This window comes from Ambystoma mexicanum, chromosome 6p (genome assembly GCF_040938575.1).
Source record: "Ambystoma mexicanum isolate Mex_15411 chromosome 6p, UKY_AmexF1_1, whole genome shotgun sequence".
NCBI classification, from domain to species: domain Eukaryota; kingdom Metazoa; phylum Chordata; class Amphibia; order Caudata; family Ambystomatidae; genus Ambystoma; species Ambystoma mexicanum.
The window spans coordinates 625,787,062-625,806,921 of NC_090935.1; the positions used below are offsets into that span (position 1 = coordinate 625,787,062).

A 19,860-nucleotide genomic window follows, 5' to 3' on the forward strand; every position below is an offset into this window, starting at 1 on the left:
TGCACCAGTTTTGGGGTCTATGTAACTATGTTAGAGCCTGGGTTTTTGAATATAGCACATACACAAGACCACTTCTGCAAGCATTAAAGAAAGCACAAGTTGGTAAAACAAAATGAGAATGGACTAAAGAAACGGAAGAAGGATTTCGAGAGTTGAATAATGCAATTTGTACAGCCGGTTTTAGGAATTCCCACTTATGCTGAGGAATAATATTCATTTTCGCACACAAATGGGATCGTCATGACAGCAGTGCTTACACAGAGAACCACACTGGGATACAAACCTTCGGCCTATTACAGTGGAATTTTAGACACAGTTATGATAGGACACTTGCCTTGCAAACAATCTTTGGCAGCTGCTGTGTTCGCGATTGCGAAGACTACAAGTATTGTTGTCGGCTGCTCTATGACCTTTGTGGAGCATGCTCTATTTGCAATTTTAGAGACACCCAAGGGCACATTGACATCTCAAAGAGCTTCATCTTATGAGGTAATGATTTCTAACCTAGCAATTAAAATCGTAAAATGTAAAACAGTGAACCCTGCTACGTTTATAGCTGAGCCAGTAGAAGAAGGCGATCATGTGCATGACTGTGCTAATTATGATGAATTTTACGATGATTTGCCCTGTGTGAAAGAATGCTTTAGTGGGAGGGGAGATTCTCTTTATTGATGGTTCTTCGAAAATTGATCTGACTAGTGGGGAAAGGCATTCAGACACTGCAGTAATAAGACACAGGTTAAATGGAGGATTTGAAGTAGTGGCGAGTGCAAGACTATCATGTCACTTTTCAGCGCAAGCAGCAGAATTAGTAGCGTTTATTGTCACGCTTGAGAAACATGAAGGGAAGGAAGCGACGTGTACAGTGACTCTGCCTATGTGACATCAACCATACACGCAGGGTTAGCACGTTGGAAAAGGAGGGGTTACCTCCGCGCAGACGGCACTTCAGTGCAGCATGCATCCTTACTGGATAGGCTCATTAAGACACTACAACTCCCAGTGGCCATAGCGGTCGTTAAATGCGCAGCGCATACTAAGTGAACAGATTACATCTCTTGCAGGAACGAAGCCACAGAATAAGAAGCCAAAAGGGTTGTATATTCCCCAGAATGTTGAGTTTTGACAGAGTATTAAAGAAAAAGTTCTTAAATAATGCTAGTGCAGGAGGGGTTTAATAAGTTGTCGATAACCCAACTAATAGAGCTTCAAGGAAGCGCACCATAGGAAGAGCAACAATTATGGAAACAAAGGGGGTGTTCTTTATCCCCCCACGGACGCATTATGGCAACAGGATAGCACTGGAAAGCCAGCAATGCCAGTAACATTAATAAAGGTCACGCTTGAACAGCTGCATTACCGCACGCATGTAACTAGAGAATCTTGCTGCTACGATTGCATAAGAATGGCCCATTCCTAATCTGCTGGAACACATTGCACTATTTAGGGTGAACTACACGTGTGTCAAAAGTTTACTGCTGGGCATAAATTGAGAAAGATTAGGGGAGTAATACCTTAACCAAATGGTCAGTTGCAGCAGAAAATGAGGCTGTTCACACATTGCTAAGCAACGTTCCTCATATTACCCACAACCCTCGGCCGGCAGGCGGAAGCCGGCCCTCTTACGAGAAGGCCCGCAAATGGAAATGCCCTGTTCTGCACCCCATCTTCATTGCTGCCGGATCCTGGAGTGGGCAGGAGCCCCTCCCAGCCACAGCTCCACAGTCAGCAACCATGCGGCAAACCGCGCTGCAAGAGCAGCTTTACAGAGCTGTTCACGGCATCTCTAAGAGGGCAGGAGCCCTTCCCAGCATCACCACCTCATCTCATCCCGACGTGGAGGACCACGCTACATGAGCAGCGAGTATTTGCCCAACACTTTGTGTACCCCATACCGAGAGGTGAGCACTCGTCCAGCATCCTGACCGTAGCATTTTGCATGTGGTCCAGCATCATGTAGAAGCCTTTGTCCCTGCTATGCCTGCCCCAAGAATGGCCGTCATATCCTATGGCATGAAAATGAGGCCGTTTACGCGTTGCTAAGCATCATTCCTCATATTACCCATAACCCTCTGCCGGCAGGCGGAAACCGGCCCATTCACGAGAAGGTTTGTGAACGAAAAGGCCCTGTTCTGCGTGTTATGCGCTTGGGAGCGCAGCGCTGCAACCCTTCTTAGCTCTGCTGGTCGAAAGGTACGTTGTCACCCAGCCCTTATTAACTAACTCTCAATGCACCTGGATTTACCCTCCCCCCTGCATTCGCTGAACTCGTTCTCAGTACGTTATGGGCGCACGTCTCAGCCTCACGAGGTGTTGTGCATAGATTTAGTACTATGATCCGCTCACTCTTGTATTATCCTGTACCCGGCAGTCCTGTTACTACTTATATTGTTATGAACCACATATACTGATAACTGATTGCAGATAACATTGTTTCCACTGTGCTCATGGTTTCTGCTTAAAGTCCTCGACAAAATAGCCTATAATCAAGTCCAAGCACATCTAGAACAGAACCAACTCCTTGGACCCAGGCAATCTGGATTTTGTCCAAATCACAGCACGGAAAAGGCCCTTCTGGACTTCAAAGTCCAGCTGGACACCATAAGGACACAGGGAAACTTTTCCTCCTCCTCTTATTAGATCTATCCACCGCGTTCAATCTTGTGGACCATAACAAACTCTGCTCTACTCTAGCCAAAGACTTCAACTTCCGCTCCAATGCCACTACATGGATCAAATCCTTTCTTGCAGAACAAACCTCTAGGGTCTCCATAGGTAAAGAAGCTACTGACCCTATCCCAGTCCCATTGGTGTACCTCAAGCCTCTTTACTTTCTCTAACACTCTATAACGCATACACTAAGCTTCTCTTCTCAGCTCTAGACGATATGGGTGTCATCTACACTAACTTTGCAGATGACACCCAGATCCTCATCCCACTTACAGGGAACTACACCCAAGACACACAGACTATCAACAAAATCTATGCCATAATTCAAAAATGGATGGCCTTAAACAGCTTCTGCCTCAACGATGAGACGACAGAGGCGCTCATCGTGGGAACCCAGTCTAAAATAGCTGCACTTCATCCTGACTATTGATCCATCAACATCGATGGCACCATGATCCCTGTACTGAAACATGTAAAAACTCTAGGTGTGTACTTAGATACTAACCTCACCATGACCAAACACATTAACGCTCTTTCCTATAGGAAGTCCTCAACTTCCTATACTGCCAAATTAATTGCCTTAAGCCACCAATTCCTGACCCCTACCAACTGCATTACCCTGGCCAGGGCGATGATTTGATCAAGACTTGAATACTGTAACATATTACTTGCAACATCCAATTCTAACATTAATAAACTACAGCTAATACAAAATAAAGCCCTACGAGCCGCCCTCGGAATAAGGAAATCCGACCATATCTCCATGATCAGAAGAGCCCACCACTGGCTGCCCATTAAATCTAGAGTCATCTTCAAAACCCTCTGCATCACTTTCAAATGCCTCTACAAAAATGGACCCATTTACCTGAACCACGCTATAGCCAAAAAAGAATATGCTAGATCACCAAGATCCAAGAACCATCCACTCCTAGAAATCCCCCGGTACAAAAATACAAGAGCAGGTGGCAGTAGTTTCCAATACCTAGCCCGCAAACGTTGGAACACACTCCCCCCCTCTTCACCAAAAAAAAGGAAACTTTCACAGGTTTCAAGAAATTCTTAAAAACCTGGCTGTTCAACCAATTCCAATAATAACCACAATTATGCTACTTGGAAATAGGACTGCACTTGCGCAGTAGCCCTGGTTGTTGCAAATAGCTCTGTTTATGTATGCTTTCTTATCTGTCTGGTTGTTAACACCCCAGTTTTCACCATAGCTGTATGTATCCTTTGTTCCACTTCTTAAACTCTACTGTAACTGTGCCCGATTTGGCCCTCTAATTAATGTTTTAATAAGCTGTCTGTAACCTCGCCGTGATACCCCAAGGGTCTGGGCATGTGTGATGCTGGAAATGCATCGGAGGGACACAGCCTCTGTATCCTTGTCCTTTACTGATTTTCATCATGTGTTCTGTTGTGTATTCCACGCAGGAATTCATGTGGGACTCCTGGCGGTGCAGCTCTCTTTCGGCCTGGTGTACAGACCCATGGGATACCCTTATGGCACCCATAGGTGGGGGTACAACCCTGTGCCCCTAGTGTATGTTTTTGGGCACCTGTGGGTAGCCCACAGAGCAGGGCACGGGCTGGTGACAGCCCCGTGCTGAATTGACTGGTGCCCTGGGCGTCATCCTTTTTGGGATGGTCAGGACCAGTCATGATCACCAGCCAGTCTCCAAATTAAGTCTATGGGTCCTTAGGTTTAACCTTGTTAAGGATATTGAGAGGTCATGCTGTTAAGTCAGATTTATACTGAAAGCAATGGAAGTTAATTTCCCACAATGGCCGCCAGGTTGTGCCATTGAGAAAGCTAACATTACTAGTCTAGTATTTGACCGATCTCTGCTATAAGTAGTCGTTTCCTGAGGGGACTCGTGCTTCGCATTGCTGACTGCCCCACAGTACGGACGCTTACCGCAGTCGTCACAGAATTCCAGTCACAGCATTTAGCCCCTCCTGTTTTAGTCCCTTGCCATATTTTCCTCAGTCTCCGAAGTCTTGTCCTTATTCTGTTATTATCCTTCCCTTCCATTTCATAGCACCCTGTCCCGTTTACGGTTATTTATTTTCCTGTCACTCGCCCCTCGTTCCTCCTCAGAGGTCCTGACTGAAAATTGCTGTTCCTCAAGCAAGTACTGTTTCGAGTGTTTTTTAGATGATTCGGGTGGCACTCGTGAGAAGTTGTATCTATTTGTCACAGAGGTTGTTGGTTATTCTATAATTACATTTTCATTTGCATTGCCCGTAGTGTGCGCATTATCGTTGCTTCGCTCACGCCTTGAATAACGTTGCCTTCTGCTTAGGTCTTGTCACACATTGTTCAGTTATTTCATGCCCCTTTTTTCCCCTTTCTATATTTAGTTTAGGTATTTAGTGAGATAGTGATTATTAGAGCCTTAATCTCCATTCCAATCGGTAAAACATGTTAGAAATTACTGTTGCTACCAGCCGCTCAGTATATTAGGCACCATTTGGTTATTTGCTATATTCCCCCTTCAGCTAGGTTCCACATCAGTCATATTATATCAGAGTGCGCCCCCCCAGCGTTCTCTCCTTCGTCTCCACTCTTCACTACAAGCGCCCCTGCGTGACGCAGGATGGAGAGCTCACACAATTAAAAATTGAGGTGAGCTTTTATCGTTGTTGTTACTTCAGTCACCAAATGGTGTGAGGTTTTCAGAAAAAGAGCAGAAGTTAAGAAGGGAAATTGTTCTCTTGTCATTGTTACAGAAGTTGCTTCTTGTCAGAAGTTCCAGAGAGTTTTTCAAGGGCGTCCCCGCAGAGTTCACAGGTAAGCGTTACAGGACCGGTCATTGGAATCGGTAGATTCCTGATGGACAAGATGGCCCCTGTGGCCTCTTGCATTCCATCGCCCGTTACCTTGATCTTCCCAAAGTCCCGGGAAGCCCAGACTCTGTCCCTTCCCCCTGACTGCGTGTGGGGTGGAAGTTCCATATATGGTAGTGTGGGGGAACTGCCGACCAGACTGGCTGGAGCCTTCCCAACTACCGTATGTTGTGGGTACACCAGTGGGTGGGACCTGGGTGAACGGAGTATGTGACGAATCTACACTTCTTGTTGTGGATGTCTGGTATCTGTTTGACACAATGACCAAGAGAGCCCTGCCCGAAACTGGTATGAATGCAGTGGGGAGTATTGAATGACGTGGTACTTGTCCGAATACACATTCTGTGTTGTGAGTGTCTGGATGGAGAAGAATGGCCTGAATGCACTGTGTGCCTGATTGGCTGACTGACTGCTTAATGCCCTGCGTAGTGATATGCTGCTTAAGTGTGACCCAGCAGAATGAATGGGAGATCAAAAGTATAACTGGGGACCTCTCACTACTAGGCAGTGTTCAGAAGCTACGAAGAGTAACTGGAGTGAAACTGAAGCTTGACCTTGAAGACCTGCTGGAAGAGAATTGCTGTTGCTCTTCAACAATCTGAAAGCCGCTGTGTCCAAGGACTGACCCAGAGAGGACCTGGTAAGGCGCCCTCTTCCCGAGCTACGAGGGACCATCGTGCACCAGCTGATCTTTGCCAAAGCTCCCTGGTAGACAGACCTTGGAAAGGCTGCCGACTGGATATGGGGACTGCGGCGGAATCCCAAAGAGAAGAGCCCGGACTGTTGTCCGCCACCGTCACCGACTGCCGTCGCCGACCTGAGCCGCCGTGCTCCCGATGCCCAAGAACTTTTGATTAACAGACACGCTCGTCTGCACCGCCGCCCGCCTTATCCCGTCGGAGAAGGCCAGGCCGTCAACGCGATGAGGAGCATCCACCGGTGGGTTTCCCGCCACCCAAAGACCAGGGACACTGATGACTCAACGCCCTTGCTGGGCAACAGTTCTTCAAACTCTTTGCGGTCCAGAACTATCGCCATTGAGGTGCCCTGCATGCCTATTCCTTGCAGGACGTTTACACTTCCCTGTCGACAAGCACCGCTAGGAAAGAAGCTGCCACTTCACCGCCGTAGTTCACCCTGTTCTTCGCCGGACCTTGGATGACCCGTCACTCCTGCCTTAAAGGGAGGGCACTCAGGAAGGGCCGTTGATTCCCCGATGAGGAACGCTACAACGCCAGGTACTTTGGGGTTGCTGAACTATTGGAAAGATTCTTGTGAACAATATATGGACTGGGATTGTGATATATCTTTATTGTACAGGTTGCCCAGGTTGGGGGGGGATCTCCATACAGAACTGTGTCTAGGTAACAGGGCTAGTATTCTGCCAGTTGTTCTAACCAACTGCTTTCCTCATATCTATTGTTGGTTTCCTTTACAAACTGATTTGTGTGACATTTAACCGTACAGTTGTTGCACTTTAAAAAGATCTAATAGTAATTGTGGTACCACGTAGAACTGTAGATTTGCCATTATAGATAACCGAGTCCAAAGTGAGTTATTGTGATATTGTGCATAACCTTGAATATTAATTATATAAAGACTGTTTTAACTAATACAGTGTGCGGACATTCCTTTGTGGGTGCTTGGGGACTACAATGTACTTAAGAACCAGCCCGCATCACCTCCTGAGAAGCTAGGCCTCGATTGCTCGACCACATACCAATAAAAGTGAATCTTGGCTGGTGTCCTCTGTGCCTCTCCTCTGCCATATAGAGAGAAGGAGTACAGACATCCCCCTCCGGTCTTTACAGCGTGTAACAAATGCAATAAATAAATAAAATAAGCATTTACCTATTGACTATGTCAATATGCTGCAGGTATATAATAGATATAGGTATCTATTAGTGGTGGTGTGTCCTTTGTGTGTGTTGCTGAAATCCGATAATGGGCTGCATTTTGTTAATGAACTATTTGAACAGATCGGGCTTCTATGGAATATAAAGCACACGTTTTCTTCTGCTTATCACCCGCAAGCGAACGGGTTATGTGAGAGACTCAACGGCCTCTTCAAAGAAAGGATTGCCAAGATCAAATTGACTTTGAAAAAGGGATGGCTGTGTTGCCTACCATTAGCCTTATATACACTTCAGAATCAGTTAGGATCAGACCACCACCTCACCCGCACAATCTAGTTTAAGGGTGTGGAATGAGAACGCCCCTTACACCTGGTGGGCAGGGGTTCATAAGGCCAGTTTAGTTTCTTGGAACAGGTTAACCTTCTGGACAAGCCAGACCAATCAAGGTAGCATTGGCGGCATTCAAGACTAGGTCTCAGGAGGGGTGAGGGTGACTGAAAGATCTCAATGAGCACACAGAGTAAAGGACACTTCAAATCACTCCCGGTCAGGTGTAGATATAGCAAAAATACAAATACATTTATTTCAAGGCCTTTGAGTTCAACACAATAGTAATTAATAGTAACACTCCTAAACCAACTCAATCCTACTAAAATACTTATATACAAGATCACAGGGGCCTAAAGGGTTAATCCACCACCTAGAAAAGGGAAGGAAGCAGGTAGTGCAAAGAGTCTTTAGGCAGTTCTGCAACAAACACAATCCTAACTGAAAGGCAGTCCTTAAGAAGAGGGGAACTATTGTTCAAATGTACTTGCGATGCTGGTGCACGCGGTAATGCAGATGGGCACAATTGGGTCTCTTGAAGGGTCTGTAGCAACTCATGAAGGTGGGTGAGGTGATGCAGAATAAGTTCCCACTATTCGAGGAGGTTCTCCCCAACAGGGCAGAGCAGGTTTCAAGACTTGGGGATAGTTCGCACTAGCAGTAGAAAGGAGAAGGGCTCTCAGGGGCCACTCTTGTGTAAAAATGGGTATACACGCTAGGGGCCACCGGTTAGGGTTCCAATTACTCACCGATCCCCGGCGCACACCGGACCAAACTTCGGCAGTCTAGTCCACTTCGGTTGCAGGTTCAAATGCAGCCATCTCGCGGCTCTGCAGATTTCAGCAACGAAGTTACAGCGTTGATTTCCAAACGGGACAGTGGTGGATGGATCAGGCCAGTTCCGCTGTAGCAGGTTTCAGGGCACAGAGAAGCACAGTTGCAATGAGTTTGCAAAGCTGGTCACCGCGGCCGGGCGACACGGTAACCGCGTGTATTCTGGTTCAGGTGCCCTCTCTATACTCCAGACCTGGGAACGCCAAGTGTACGAAATTCAGTGTGAGTGCCGTGAACACAGAACTTGCGATATACCAAGTTTCAAGGGCCTCCTGGAAACGGCAGCTGTTTCAGAGCAAAGGTCCTGAGTAAGCTGGTCAGCCCACTGGTTTGCCCAGGTACACTTCCGAGAAGGCTTACTTGCAGGGTTTGTTGAAGGTGCCGAGAATAGTTGGTCTCACTATTCCAATGGGTCGAAGCATCTTCACAGATCTTCTAGGACGACCAGATGCAGAGGGGTCCAGCGGGACGACAGCGGGCTCAAGGTGCCAAACCTTCCAGCGGGTCACCAGCAGTTCCTTGACTCAGCTCCTTAGTTTCAGGGACTTTGTATCCTATCCTTCGTTCAGTGAGAACTCCAGATATCAACATGGTATGAGTGTCTGGAGCCTTCTCTTATCCAAAACTTCCTTTGCGCCAAAGCGAAAAGGAGCCAATGGGAGATCTGCTCACATACAGGCATACCATATGTGGTCCAATCTCGGACCCCGGTGGTCCAAGGCATTCACAGCACACCAGACTCTCTCGGACCCAGCATGTGTATTGGAACCAGACAGTCCAACCCACATCATGAAAGCACACACAAGGCATGCAGAAGCCCGCAAATGCTTGGCATTTCACAGGTAAATTCATGCCCAAATAAGAACTGACTTGGGTCGACTCGACCTGGAGAAGGTGAAAGGGCAAGATGGCCAAAGAACAGGACAAAGAACCTTGTGGCATGGTCATTTTGGAGCCAGGCCACCTATCAGTGCCAAACACGGTTAATGCAGTTTACCTGGCAGGAAAGGGTTAAAAATACATGAAGAGAAGAGATGCAACCAGCCCTTTCCAAGGCACATCTGCACTTCGAGAGAATCTAGGGCCATTAGAAATGACAGAAGACCCAAGTGGACTGTACTGTAAGGTACATTGTGCACTTGGAACATGTTACAGAAAAGTTGCAACATGGACAAGGACTAAGGGAAACAAAGTCTCCCAGTACTGACTGTCTTTAAGGGAATGTCAGTTTCCCCATATTAAAGTGAGCAAAAAGCCCAGGGGAGTGTAGCAGAAGGCTGTGCTCCTCTGGCAAAGCAGACTATGGTGTTTAACATCAGCAAAAAGTTGGGGGGTACAAAACTGGAGGGAAAATTACACATGAAATGGAAATCTTTCCTAACACACCTGTCTAGGTGTAGCAGGGATGCCCAAACTTTGTGATGAAATGCATGATTTTGTGAGGACGGTAGAGGAACACAGAAGAAGATAATTCGACAAGTAATCCAAGTGAACTTTTACCATCACCTAGGGTACTTTTTGGGAACCTAGTCCTAATTAAAAATGTCACCAGAAAGTGGCAAGAGCCACATTTTCATGTCCGTTTTATCACCGAAGAAGTGTCCCATTCTGCGATTGGAGTACAGGGAAGAAGAGCTTGGCTACACATGGGCGATGTGAAGATCTATAAAGGAAAGACCTGCCCTACCACCATTGTCAATCCAGAAGCAATACAAGGAGTTCCAGTGTGTGCAGACCCAATCCATGACAAAGAAGGACGACAAAACGAGTGATTAATACAGATTTTATATTGGGCTGGAATTCAATGGACACTCCTTATAGATATTTTAGCAGAGAGTGAAAAGACTTGCAGAGAATTCCAGGAATTTTTAAATTAACTCTTAGAAATACATATTTAAGTAGAAAGTAGTGCATCAGAGATATGCCTAAATGTCAGTTCTTGATCAGAAATTGGAAACAAGATCATTATCCAGACTCATTTCTTCATGGAGATTATTTGTTTTAAGTGATTAAACATATGGTACCTGCCAATAGTGACATTCATCGGCTTGCGCTAGCTATCTTTGTATTCCTATTTTGATCTTACACTGCTCTTGTTAATGTTCACACTTTCTTACAGGAGCCTAAAAATGGCCCAGTGATAAGTAGACTCCATATTGCTATAATTGAACAGATTTTACAGAGAAATTTGATGATTGTATTAAAACATTATTAATGAAGAGAGTGACACGGTTCTAGAAGATAAACATGTGCAACAGGTAGTAGGATGGCGTGAGAGATGGATGCCTATGTTCTTATGCATAATATATGCTTGCAGGATTGTTCTTTGTCTTTCTGTTTCTCATCTTTCACAGTCTCGATCATGTTAGTACTTCCGCTGAAGGAGAAGTCCCTAAGGTTCTCCCTACTATGAAAACTGTTTTGATTTACTCCACGATTACTATATAGAGTTTGGAAGACACAAGAGAGATGTAGAAGAAGATAGCGAAGGGATAAATACCTATTTAGATAACAGCACACTTGGGGAATAACAAGTGGTACCAGCACCTGAGAAAAGTGGGGGAGAAAGCATCGAAGGAGGGTAGGTGTGTCTGCTCGCTCATCCCCTATGCCATGAATACAGTACAAACTTTCATTGGTAGAGCTATTCTAGAGCAAGATACAAGGTGCCTCTGTCCTTTTGCAACATGTACAACCCGAGGACAATTCCAACCTGGATGGAAGAGCATGATGCTTGTGTATCCTGCTGCAGGACACAATGAGGTGATCATCGAAGAGATGAAGAGAATGAACTGTACTGATGTGACAGAAATGGTTGTATCACCTGGATGTTTGGAACAAACTAAAATGTTGATCTTTGGATGAGTGAAGTCCAAGAAAGGATTGGAAGAAAGAATGATGTCCTGTGCAGCTCATCTGAAAACCGAATACGTACAAGAAGTGCAAAGGGGTGAATGATGGGTGTTTAAAGTCATGAGCTAAACACGTCAAACTACTGACATGGGTAGAAGAAGAATCAGGTCCAGTAGTTCTAATCCTGTTGGTTAATGAGACACTGTGCTTCCGAAGACACAGGAAGAATCGGGATATAACAAAGAATGCAAAACTGCAATTGACATTCCTAGAATGGGAGAAAGGACAGCCGTCCTTATGGACAGATATTGCGCTTGTAGATCTAGAGCTTCCATAAGGTTGCCCAAGGATTGGGGCGGAGTATGTTCTTTGGTGCTCATTCATGTTCCAGCATTAGGGATTCCTCAAAGTGACCTGAACATTGGTGAATTTCCAAAAGTGGATGCCCATTTGAGAAAAAGATCATTGCTTGAACTTCTCTGTTGGACAAGAAGATAATTATTTTTCAGCCAAATCAATAGCCGCATATGACTCCATTCCTGAGGAACACAGCTTGCTCAGTAAAACTGCCACAATATTTACAACTATATTCATGCCTGGGATCCAAACATTAACAAACGCCAAGTGGCTATAGATCACCAGATGGGAGCTTCTGCAAACAATCAATGCTACCATAAAGGGATTCAACTCTATCAAGGAAGAGCTGAGAGCCAATACGACTGATGACCCTCCAGAACAGATAGGTCCTTGATATGATCACAGCGATGGAAGGAGGAGTTTGCGCCAAAATCGGGCCATCATGTTGCACATTCACACCTTTTATGATGAAGAAAATGGGACCTTGACAGGGGCCATAACATTGTTGACAGACCTGCATAACAAGATGGAAAATGAGACGGACGACATTGAAGATGACAGTTGGTTTGCCTCCCTGTTGTCATGGATTCCACAGTGGTTGGCAAATATATTCAAGATTCTTGGAGTAATATTAGTGCTGGTTATGTTTGGATCCTATCAGGATAGCGATTGCCCAAGCAAGAAAACAGCAAAGAAGGTGGTGGGGATGAAGATCATGATCAATATCAAATCTGGACCTAAACCCCAGGAGCTGACTGATGCTGTCAGAAAAGCTATAGAGGCCAGCATCGTAGCACCTGAAGGAACAAAGTTCCTGTCTCCGAAGAATCATAAGACGGGACGATGGTTCTATTGTAATCTGAATGGACAATGTAACTACAGGACCTGGAGTGTAGATGAGCATGTTAAAATCAGCCAGCACCCTGAGGGGGGTGTTGAAGATATGGACACCAAAGAAACACTTCAAGAGAAAATATCAGGAAGTGGAAACGATTGAAGAGGTGGTCAAGGACTCGACCAGAGGGGGGAATGTAGCCGTCTTGATTCCTGCCCCTCATGTCCCCAGCCCTCCAAGATGTCAGGCTGGAGCCAGGCCACGATCACCTACATGGCCCTCAAGGGCCTCTCCATCCCTCCAAAGACCCACTTGGAGTCAGACTTGGCGCTTGTGGCACCAGACTCAATCACTCCCATAGGATAACATTGGGGATTGGACTTGTAGTGCATTGATGGGGACAAGATGGATGCCCCCCACATATTTCGGTTCCCAGAACTGCATGTGCGGTCTAGTCTTTGGGTGTGGTTCAGCCCAGAGACACCTGGGATACCCAGAGACTATTTAAGCCACACCCAGGCTGAGAAATATGCTTTGCGTTTTCTGCACCTGCAGCGTGACACTCACCGTGTTCGGATCCGTCTCAAGTAGGCCTGCATCTTTCTTCTGCGCTCAGCTCCTGCAAGAACAAGAACACCGTTAGGAACAGCCTTACTTTGCGGCGCTTCTGCCCATCATTCATCGCTCCTTCTGTTCTGCGGATATCTTCGGCGGTGTTATTCCCATCCCGGCACGCCACTTCCTAAGGAAAAGGGATACGAACAGAAAAAAGGCATTAGTAAGCATTCTGCAAATCTTTGCTTATTTTTAAATACTGTAAAAGCTTCAAACGCTTACCTGAATCCCAGCCGCTTTGGGGGAACTCAGTCTCCAGAACTTCTGATCCATCTGCAAGAGGGAAAAGACACTCCAGGTTAGCGTGGAAACATCTAGAGGCGCCGCATACCGCTCTTGCCGCATTTGTTCTTCATAACCGGCATCCACGCTGAAAACGTCGCGGCACCTGAAAGACACAGAAAAAGAACTCCGTTCAATGCAAATACGAAAGGGGTGCATCGCGCTCTCACTCACCTTCAGCGCTATTCATCTCAGCAGCACACCGCCATCCCCGGACGCCGGCCATCAGCTAAGGAAGGAAAGGAACAAAGTTAGAGAACAGTTCAAAAGACTCATTATACTTACCTGTCGGACTCTTGCCAGTGAAGTAACTAGGCAGCAACACGCCCGCATCCTGCGCTGAAAGCAGGACGGAGAGCACACTATCCAAGAAAACAATGTGAGCTGTGGATCAAAGTGAAGGGTTGGACCCCAGGGAAGAAGGGGTTCAAGCACACAGAGACAAAGGGGTGTTAAACTCTACCAATCCTGTGTTTCAGGCCCAGTCTCCAGTCGAATAGCCTCCAGGGAAGGGTTCAAGGTCGTAAGAGGTCAGAACAGGCTGAGTGACGTCTCCGTGGATACCAGGTGAGCGTTACAGTAGAGTAGCAGTTACATGCATCTGCAGGAAATTCCACCCCCACTTCCTATATGTTGGAAGTCTGAGATTGTGCCTTGTTTGACATCAGCAGTTGTGCCAATATTGTAGCGTATATTCGAAAGGAGATATCCATTAAGACAACCCTATCGAATGCATCCCTGAAGGGACGACAATCTGAGGGAGGAACTCCCTGGAGGAATATAAAGAGCAAAAATTGGCTGAAGAGGATATATGGATCCTATAGAAACTAATGACAAAGTAAAGAGTCAAGTGAACTTTTGAATACGAAAAAGATTACACCTGTATAAGTGCTGCAGAGAATCAACCGTTCAATAATTGTGCAGACGCTGAAACGCAAGGTAGACCAAGTCATCATAGAAGATGGCTATATGTAGTGAATAGAATGCAGGCGAAACCACCACTGTATAGAAGCTGGATATTAGTATCATCTATTTTAGTAAGCCAGGACCCATGAAGAAGAAAGGGAGAACTTTGATGCAGCAAAAATAAGTCGAAATAGTCGAGCTGCATGGCGGGGCTGTCTGGCATGGTATCAAAACTGGAGCAGCCAAGGTCGGCCATCTATTCTTGAAAGGATGAATCATCTCTTGTTACGGGGCAAAGAAAGAACACCAAGAGTGCCAAGTTTTGTTCTTTTAAGACATTTAAAACCTGCAAAATGGACCAAATCCTCGTCTCCCGTCACGTGAGCCAAGGATGAAAATAGAGTCAAACCTGGAGTTCTAGAACAACGATAGGGAGTGCTCACATTCCCATGTATTCCCAGAGACAAGGATACTTTGCAATGCCAAGTTCAAAGAATCTTCATGGCAGAAGTCTTGGGTGATGAAAAATGTTGGACTAATTGGGTGGGGAGATAGTCAGGCCCACCACCTTTCACCTTGGTCTGGGCTTGCGTGCTGCTAAGTGAACCGAATGTTCCAGACATGGCACAAACGTGCCAACCAATTGTAGAGGTCAGTGTAACGAAGAACCTTATAGTTTGAAGACCAATTGAAAACAGTGTACTTAATGGTTTTGAAGATTAAATGTTTTAGAGGTAGGCATATATTGTCCCCCTGACAGTGGGCAGCCAATCACAATCCTAGGTCCTATGTAATGTAATGTATACTTAGATGTTCCCCTTAAGCTTATCACAATCCTTAGTAGGTTTTTCATTATTTGCCACGTAGTATGACGTCACCTCGGATGTATTTTTAGTATAAAGTCTATTGAAATTGAGTGAACGTCCGCCGATGTCCGTTGTAACTCTGTTTTAGATAATTGATAATAAAATAGTACTTTGCCATCTTCTTGAGTTGGTACGGTTATTTGGGCTCAGAGTTACTTTCTCTGAACTCATCCATTGCATGCACGTTACTAAAGGGCCCTAAGCTCATCTCATGAAGACTTCCATGTTCTGCTGAGGGACCGATTCGGATACTCCTACAACCCGGATGTTGTTCCTGCGGGATCGCGCATCAAGGTCTTCATTCTTGTCTTTGATCGCTTTAACTTCCCTCTGCAGCAAGCGGTTCGCCTGTGTCACCTCCCCACTGGTGTCCTCCAGAATCCCCACAAGGTGTTCTGCCTCGGAAATCCTGGTGGTTTCTTTCTCGATTCTTCGTTCTTGGATACTATCAACCTTGTATGCCATTCCATCAAGTTTAGTGTTAATTGACACAAATTTGGTTCTCATCTCAGCCAGCACCAGACTAAGTTCCGAGGTCTGGGCGCCCTCCGAACCGGCCCCACTCAGGTCAGCCTGTGTGGGCCTGTCCGGGATGTCTTTGGGTGACAGCATCTTCACACCCCATCTGAGCAGGCCCTTTTTCTGAGAGACTGGTAAGCGGGACTGCTGCTTGTTACACTTCGCCATGCAGACTCAGATGTAGGGTGCCCCTCAGGGGCCACTAATTTACTATCAAGGCATCTAAGCACAATTGCAGGTGCTCCTGTGCCAGTTGCAGGACCCCTTATGCTCCGGGTGACCTTGCAGCCCCCCCAGTTTCAGAACGCACTCCAGCAGGCGGGTTGATAAAGCATGCAGTCTTGCATAGTGGCAGGAACTCCAAGCTACCAGGAGACTGGCTCTTCAAGTTTTCAGCGCACCCCCCAAAGATGCGCATGACCGGTACCGGGGCCTCCAAGCAGCAATCCCTGTTCAGCAAGAATGGGATGTCGGGCCGCCGATGTCACCCGCAGGCCGGTCCAACAACACTCGAGAGCCCCCCTTATGTGCAGGGCAGCAGTCCAGAGCCCTGTTCCAGGGCTCTTACCAGTGAGCGGGATAACATGTCCTGCGATCTTATGTGCCAGCAGGGGTGCCGGTCAGGCGTTCCAGGCCGCCAGCGGGAGCTCAAGTTAATTAGCAGGGCCTCTAGGCATCCAGCACCTCCCAGCAGGAGAGAGACCCCAAGCCACCGCCGCCACCTCCAGCTCGTGGCCAGGATCTAGTTTGTGTAGCTGCAAGGGTGCGCACCCCTCCCTCGCTCGCTCCAGGCGCCAAAGGGGTGAAAGTGCTGCTGATCCAGACGATCAGGGCCAGTCCGTCAGGCATGTGAGGGGAGATACAGCAGGGTGCATGCTCCCTGCTCACCTTCTTCCAGCCTACAGTTGCAGCGCTGGATCACAAGCCACGGAGGGGGACCCAGCTTCCCCAGATCGCTGCGGCATCTACCGGTAGTTCGGGGTGGGCTCTTTCAGGATCGCAGTGCCGAGCCGCAACTGCACACTATGCCGTCTGCCCTCAGGGAGAACGCTCTGCACGGTTGAAGAGCTGCTTTACAGCTGTCTCCCACTGTTAGACTTTCCCTTCTGGATCGTGACACTCTCCAGTCTAGTTCGCTGGAGTATTTCCCGGTAAGTGACGTGGGAAGGGTGTCTGGCCTCCCATTTTTGCAGTTACCTCACGGAGCTCAGAAGGATGCAGCCATCTTGGTCGCGAGCTTACGAGTGCCCCCCCCTGCAAGCATACATTTCTAGGAAGCTAGAAATTACAAATAAAGTGAAACCCAGCAGACAAAGTTGCCTTAAAAGAAGTATACAAATAGCCACTGCTGCACCAACAGCCATTAACCGTGTTGTAAAATGTGGGGGGTCAGAAGGAGGAGACAATAGAGTTTGCCATACTTAGAAGCCTTTATTGAAATGATATGAAAAATGCCATATTTTCCCTAAGCTATGGGTTGTTCTACCTAACAAACTAATGTGCTCGTCAGTACTAAAAGTAAAAATAGGTCCTCTGTCCAAAACGTAACTTCGCCAACACTACCACTCATACTAAAAAACTGAAGTCCAGGAGAAGGATTGCCTTCTCTTAGGGTGGCTTTTTAGCCCCATTATCTTAGTAGACAATCTTAGATTGTTCTTGGCTATCCGTTGCATTAATTTGTTCAGTTCCCTTAGGGGACTTTTCCAACTTCCTGGCTTTCCCTTCGCCCGAGTTGGCCAGACCCTCCTGACTGGAGTTCCTTGTGGTGAATCAAACTGTTTCTCTTTTCCTAATATCCAATTTATCGCTTGAGAATTGTAACCAATCGCCTTATGGTTACAGTTTGTATTACTTTGTTTTCTTCTGGGAAGATTTTGAAGCTGCCATTAATGATTCTCGCTCTCTTCGTCACCTGCTTTCTTACTGGGATGAGTATGATGAGCCCAGTAATCATCATCCCTTTTCTTGCACACTTGGGTTTCACTAGGAAGAGTACGATGAGCGCAGTGATCTTTATCACGCTTCTTATATGATTGTGTCTCACTGTACGAGCACCCTACTCATCATTCCCGGGGTCCTTCCCGGGTCTCCCGCTTTCCCCTTTACCTGTATGAACAGGGGGTCCTGTCGCCAGATCTCCCATTTCCTTTGAGCTGGCTTCTCTTCTTTTGGTCAGGATGGCGTCTTCCACAGTGCTTCCTTCTTCAAGCATGCTCTCCGGTGCTTCTATGTATGTGGCCTCAGCATCGGTGAGCTTTCAGAAATGCTTACTTTTCTTGTCCGAAGTTGTATCGCCTTCTCTCCTTTCAGTAAGCTGCTGCGCAGCTTTGAACTTCCCTGTCTTCTCTTAACTTTGCTCTCTCTCCTCCCACTCTCTGAGGCTTCCCCAGCGTCTTGTGGAGGTACTTCTTTGTCCTATCTACATTCATTATGACTCAACTGGGTTTCTTCGTCTTAGTACCAGACAGGTACTTTGCTTCAGACAGAACAAACAGTATCAGATGTACAAGGATTCTTCTCGTCTTCTTCCAACAAGATTGACACTGGATTGCTGATTGAGGTGGGAAGGGAGTTCCTCATTGGAATGAGAGTGTGTCCTCATAGGAGTCTTGCCCGGTGAGGTCCTGTTGGCCTCTACCCCCCCAGGGAGGGCATTGTGTAGCGGGCTCACCTCAATAGTTTCACAGGTAAAGGCTCCCCTTGGGGAGAAGTGACTGAATCCTGTGATTCATCACATAAAAATGAGCGTGCAAAGATTTTTGTGCATAGAGTAGACATTACATACTGTCAAATTATCGATACACAATTCAAATGCATGCGCATTTCAGCCACACTGGGCATGAAAAGGTTCTTGGTTACCCAGCATGGACAGGATGCTACAAAAAAGTTTCATATATGGAACAGAGCCACTTCGTTTTTCAAACATCGACATATCATCAACAAATAAATGAACTATACATGTTTAAAAAAAGGAATACAAATCAAATACTATATAGTGCGATATTCTAAACCTATTCCGAAGTACCAATTTCACTCTGGACTCTGTTAAGCACTCGACAAGCTGCACTAAAACTGTTGATTCTTGAAGTACACTTGTTAAAATTCAAATATGCCAGTAACATTACTTTTCTAAGGCAAACACTGTACAATGGATTCAATTTGCATAATTATATATAGACACACCCGTGAAGTTAAATGGTTCAACTCTGTAGATCTGCTGCCAGTCCTGACCATATTTGATGCGGTTTAGGTACCATGGAGAAGAAAGCAGTGCATGATACCCAGCACCCGTTACGGTGGCCATTTCCTCTTGGTAATTGCTTTCCTTCCAAACTTCAATTATAGTGTCTAACTTCAACTGAGAAATTGAAACATATCTAGATTACACATACGGACAACACAACATGTACAAAATATCTTGAGTAAAATTAGAAAGGATTATCATGAGTGGCATGCTAGGTTAGTGCAGCATATCCATGTATGTATGTATTTAGGTGAATTTTATCATGCTCCATGCAAGGCAAGCCCGCCAAGTCTGCAAACATGTGAGGGGAGGAAACTAGGAGAGGGTAAGGAAAGGGGAAGGTCAATGTGAACACACTTTTTAAAAATGATACCTTTAATGAGTTTTAATCACATTACAACTGCTACTAGCATCATGAGCAAACTGTCAAAAGATTCTGAACAATAAAAAATACATCAAATTGCGCTCATTCGGCATAAAGAGCAAATGAATTAATAGTATACAGCAATAAAACCATGGCAGTTATTACAAATGCAAAACAACATGCTGCGGAATATAACTGAGGTAAGAGTCAATAACTGGAGGCTTGTGGTGTATAGCTGGGAGGTTATTTTGCTTCATGAATTGAATGAAGGGGTTCCAAATGTAAAAATATTTTGGTATCATTTCGTACGGAGGATGCAGTTTTGTCAATGGGCAATGTGAAACAGCATGGGAAATGCCAATGGTTGTCCGGTGTTGTACAAGATTTCCAATGGTGGGCCGCAGGGATACAGGCTGCTACCACACGCAGATGTGTAAACAACTTACCTTTTCTTTTGTAACTTATACTGGCCATCAGGGGCC

At 46.1% G+C, this 19,860-nt stretch overlaps 1 protein-coding gene across 3 annotated transcripts in view; it reads right to left on the bottom strand.

Annotated features, from left to right (window-relative positions):
• Positions 1-19,860, bottom strand: part of HEXB (hexosaminidase subunit beta) — a 903,874-nt gene that overhangs the window by 116,433 nt on the left and 767,581 nt on the right. Inside the window, exon 11 of one of the 3 annotated variants that reach the window (XM_069627486.1) lies at positions 18,954-19,128. The exons of the other annotated variants lie outside the window; for them this stretch is intronic. Coding sequence (XP_069483587.1) covers positions 18,954-19,128 — 175 coding nt within the window. The remainder of the gene's footprint in view (positions 1-18,953; positions 19,129-19,860) is intronic. 3 annotated transcript variants of the gene reach the window in all.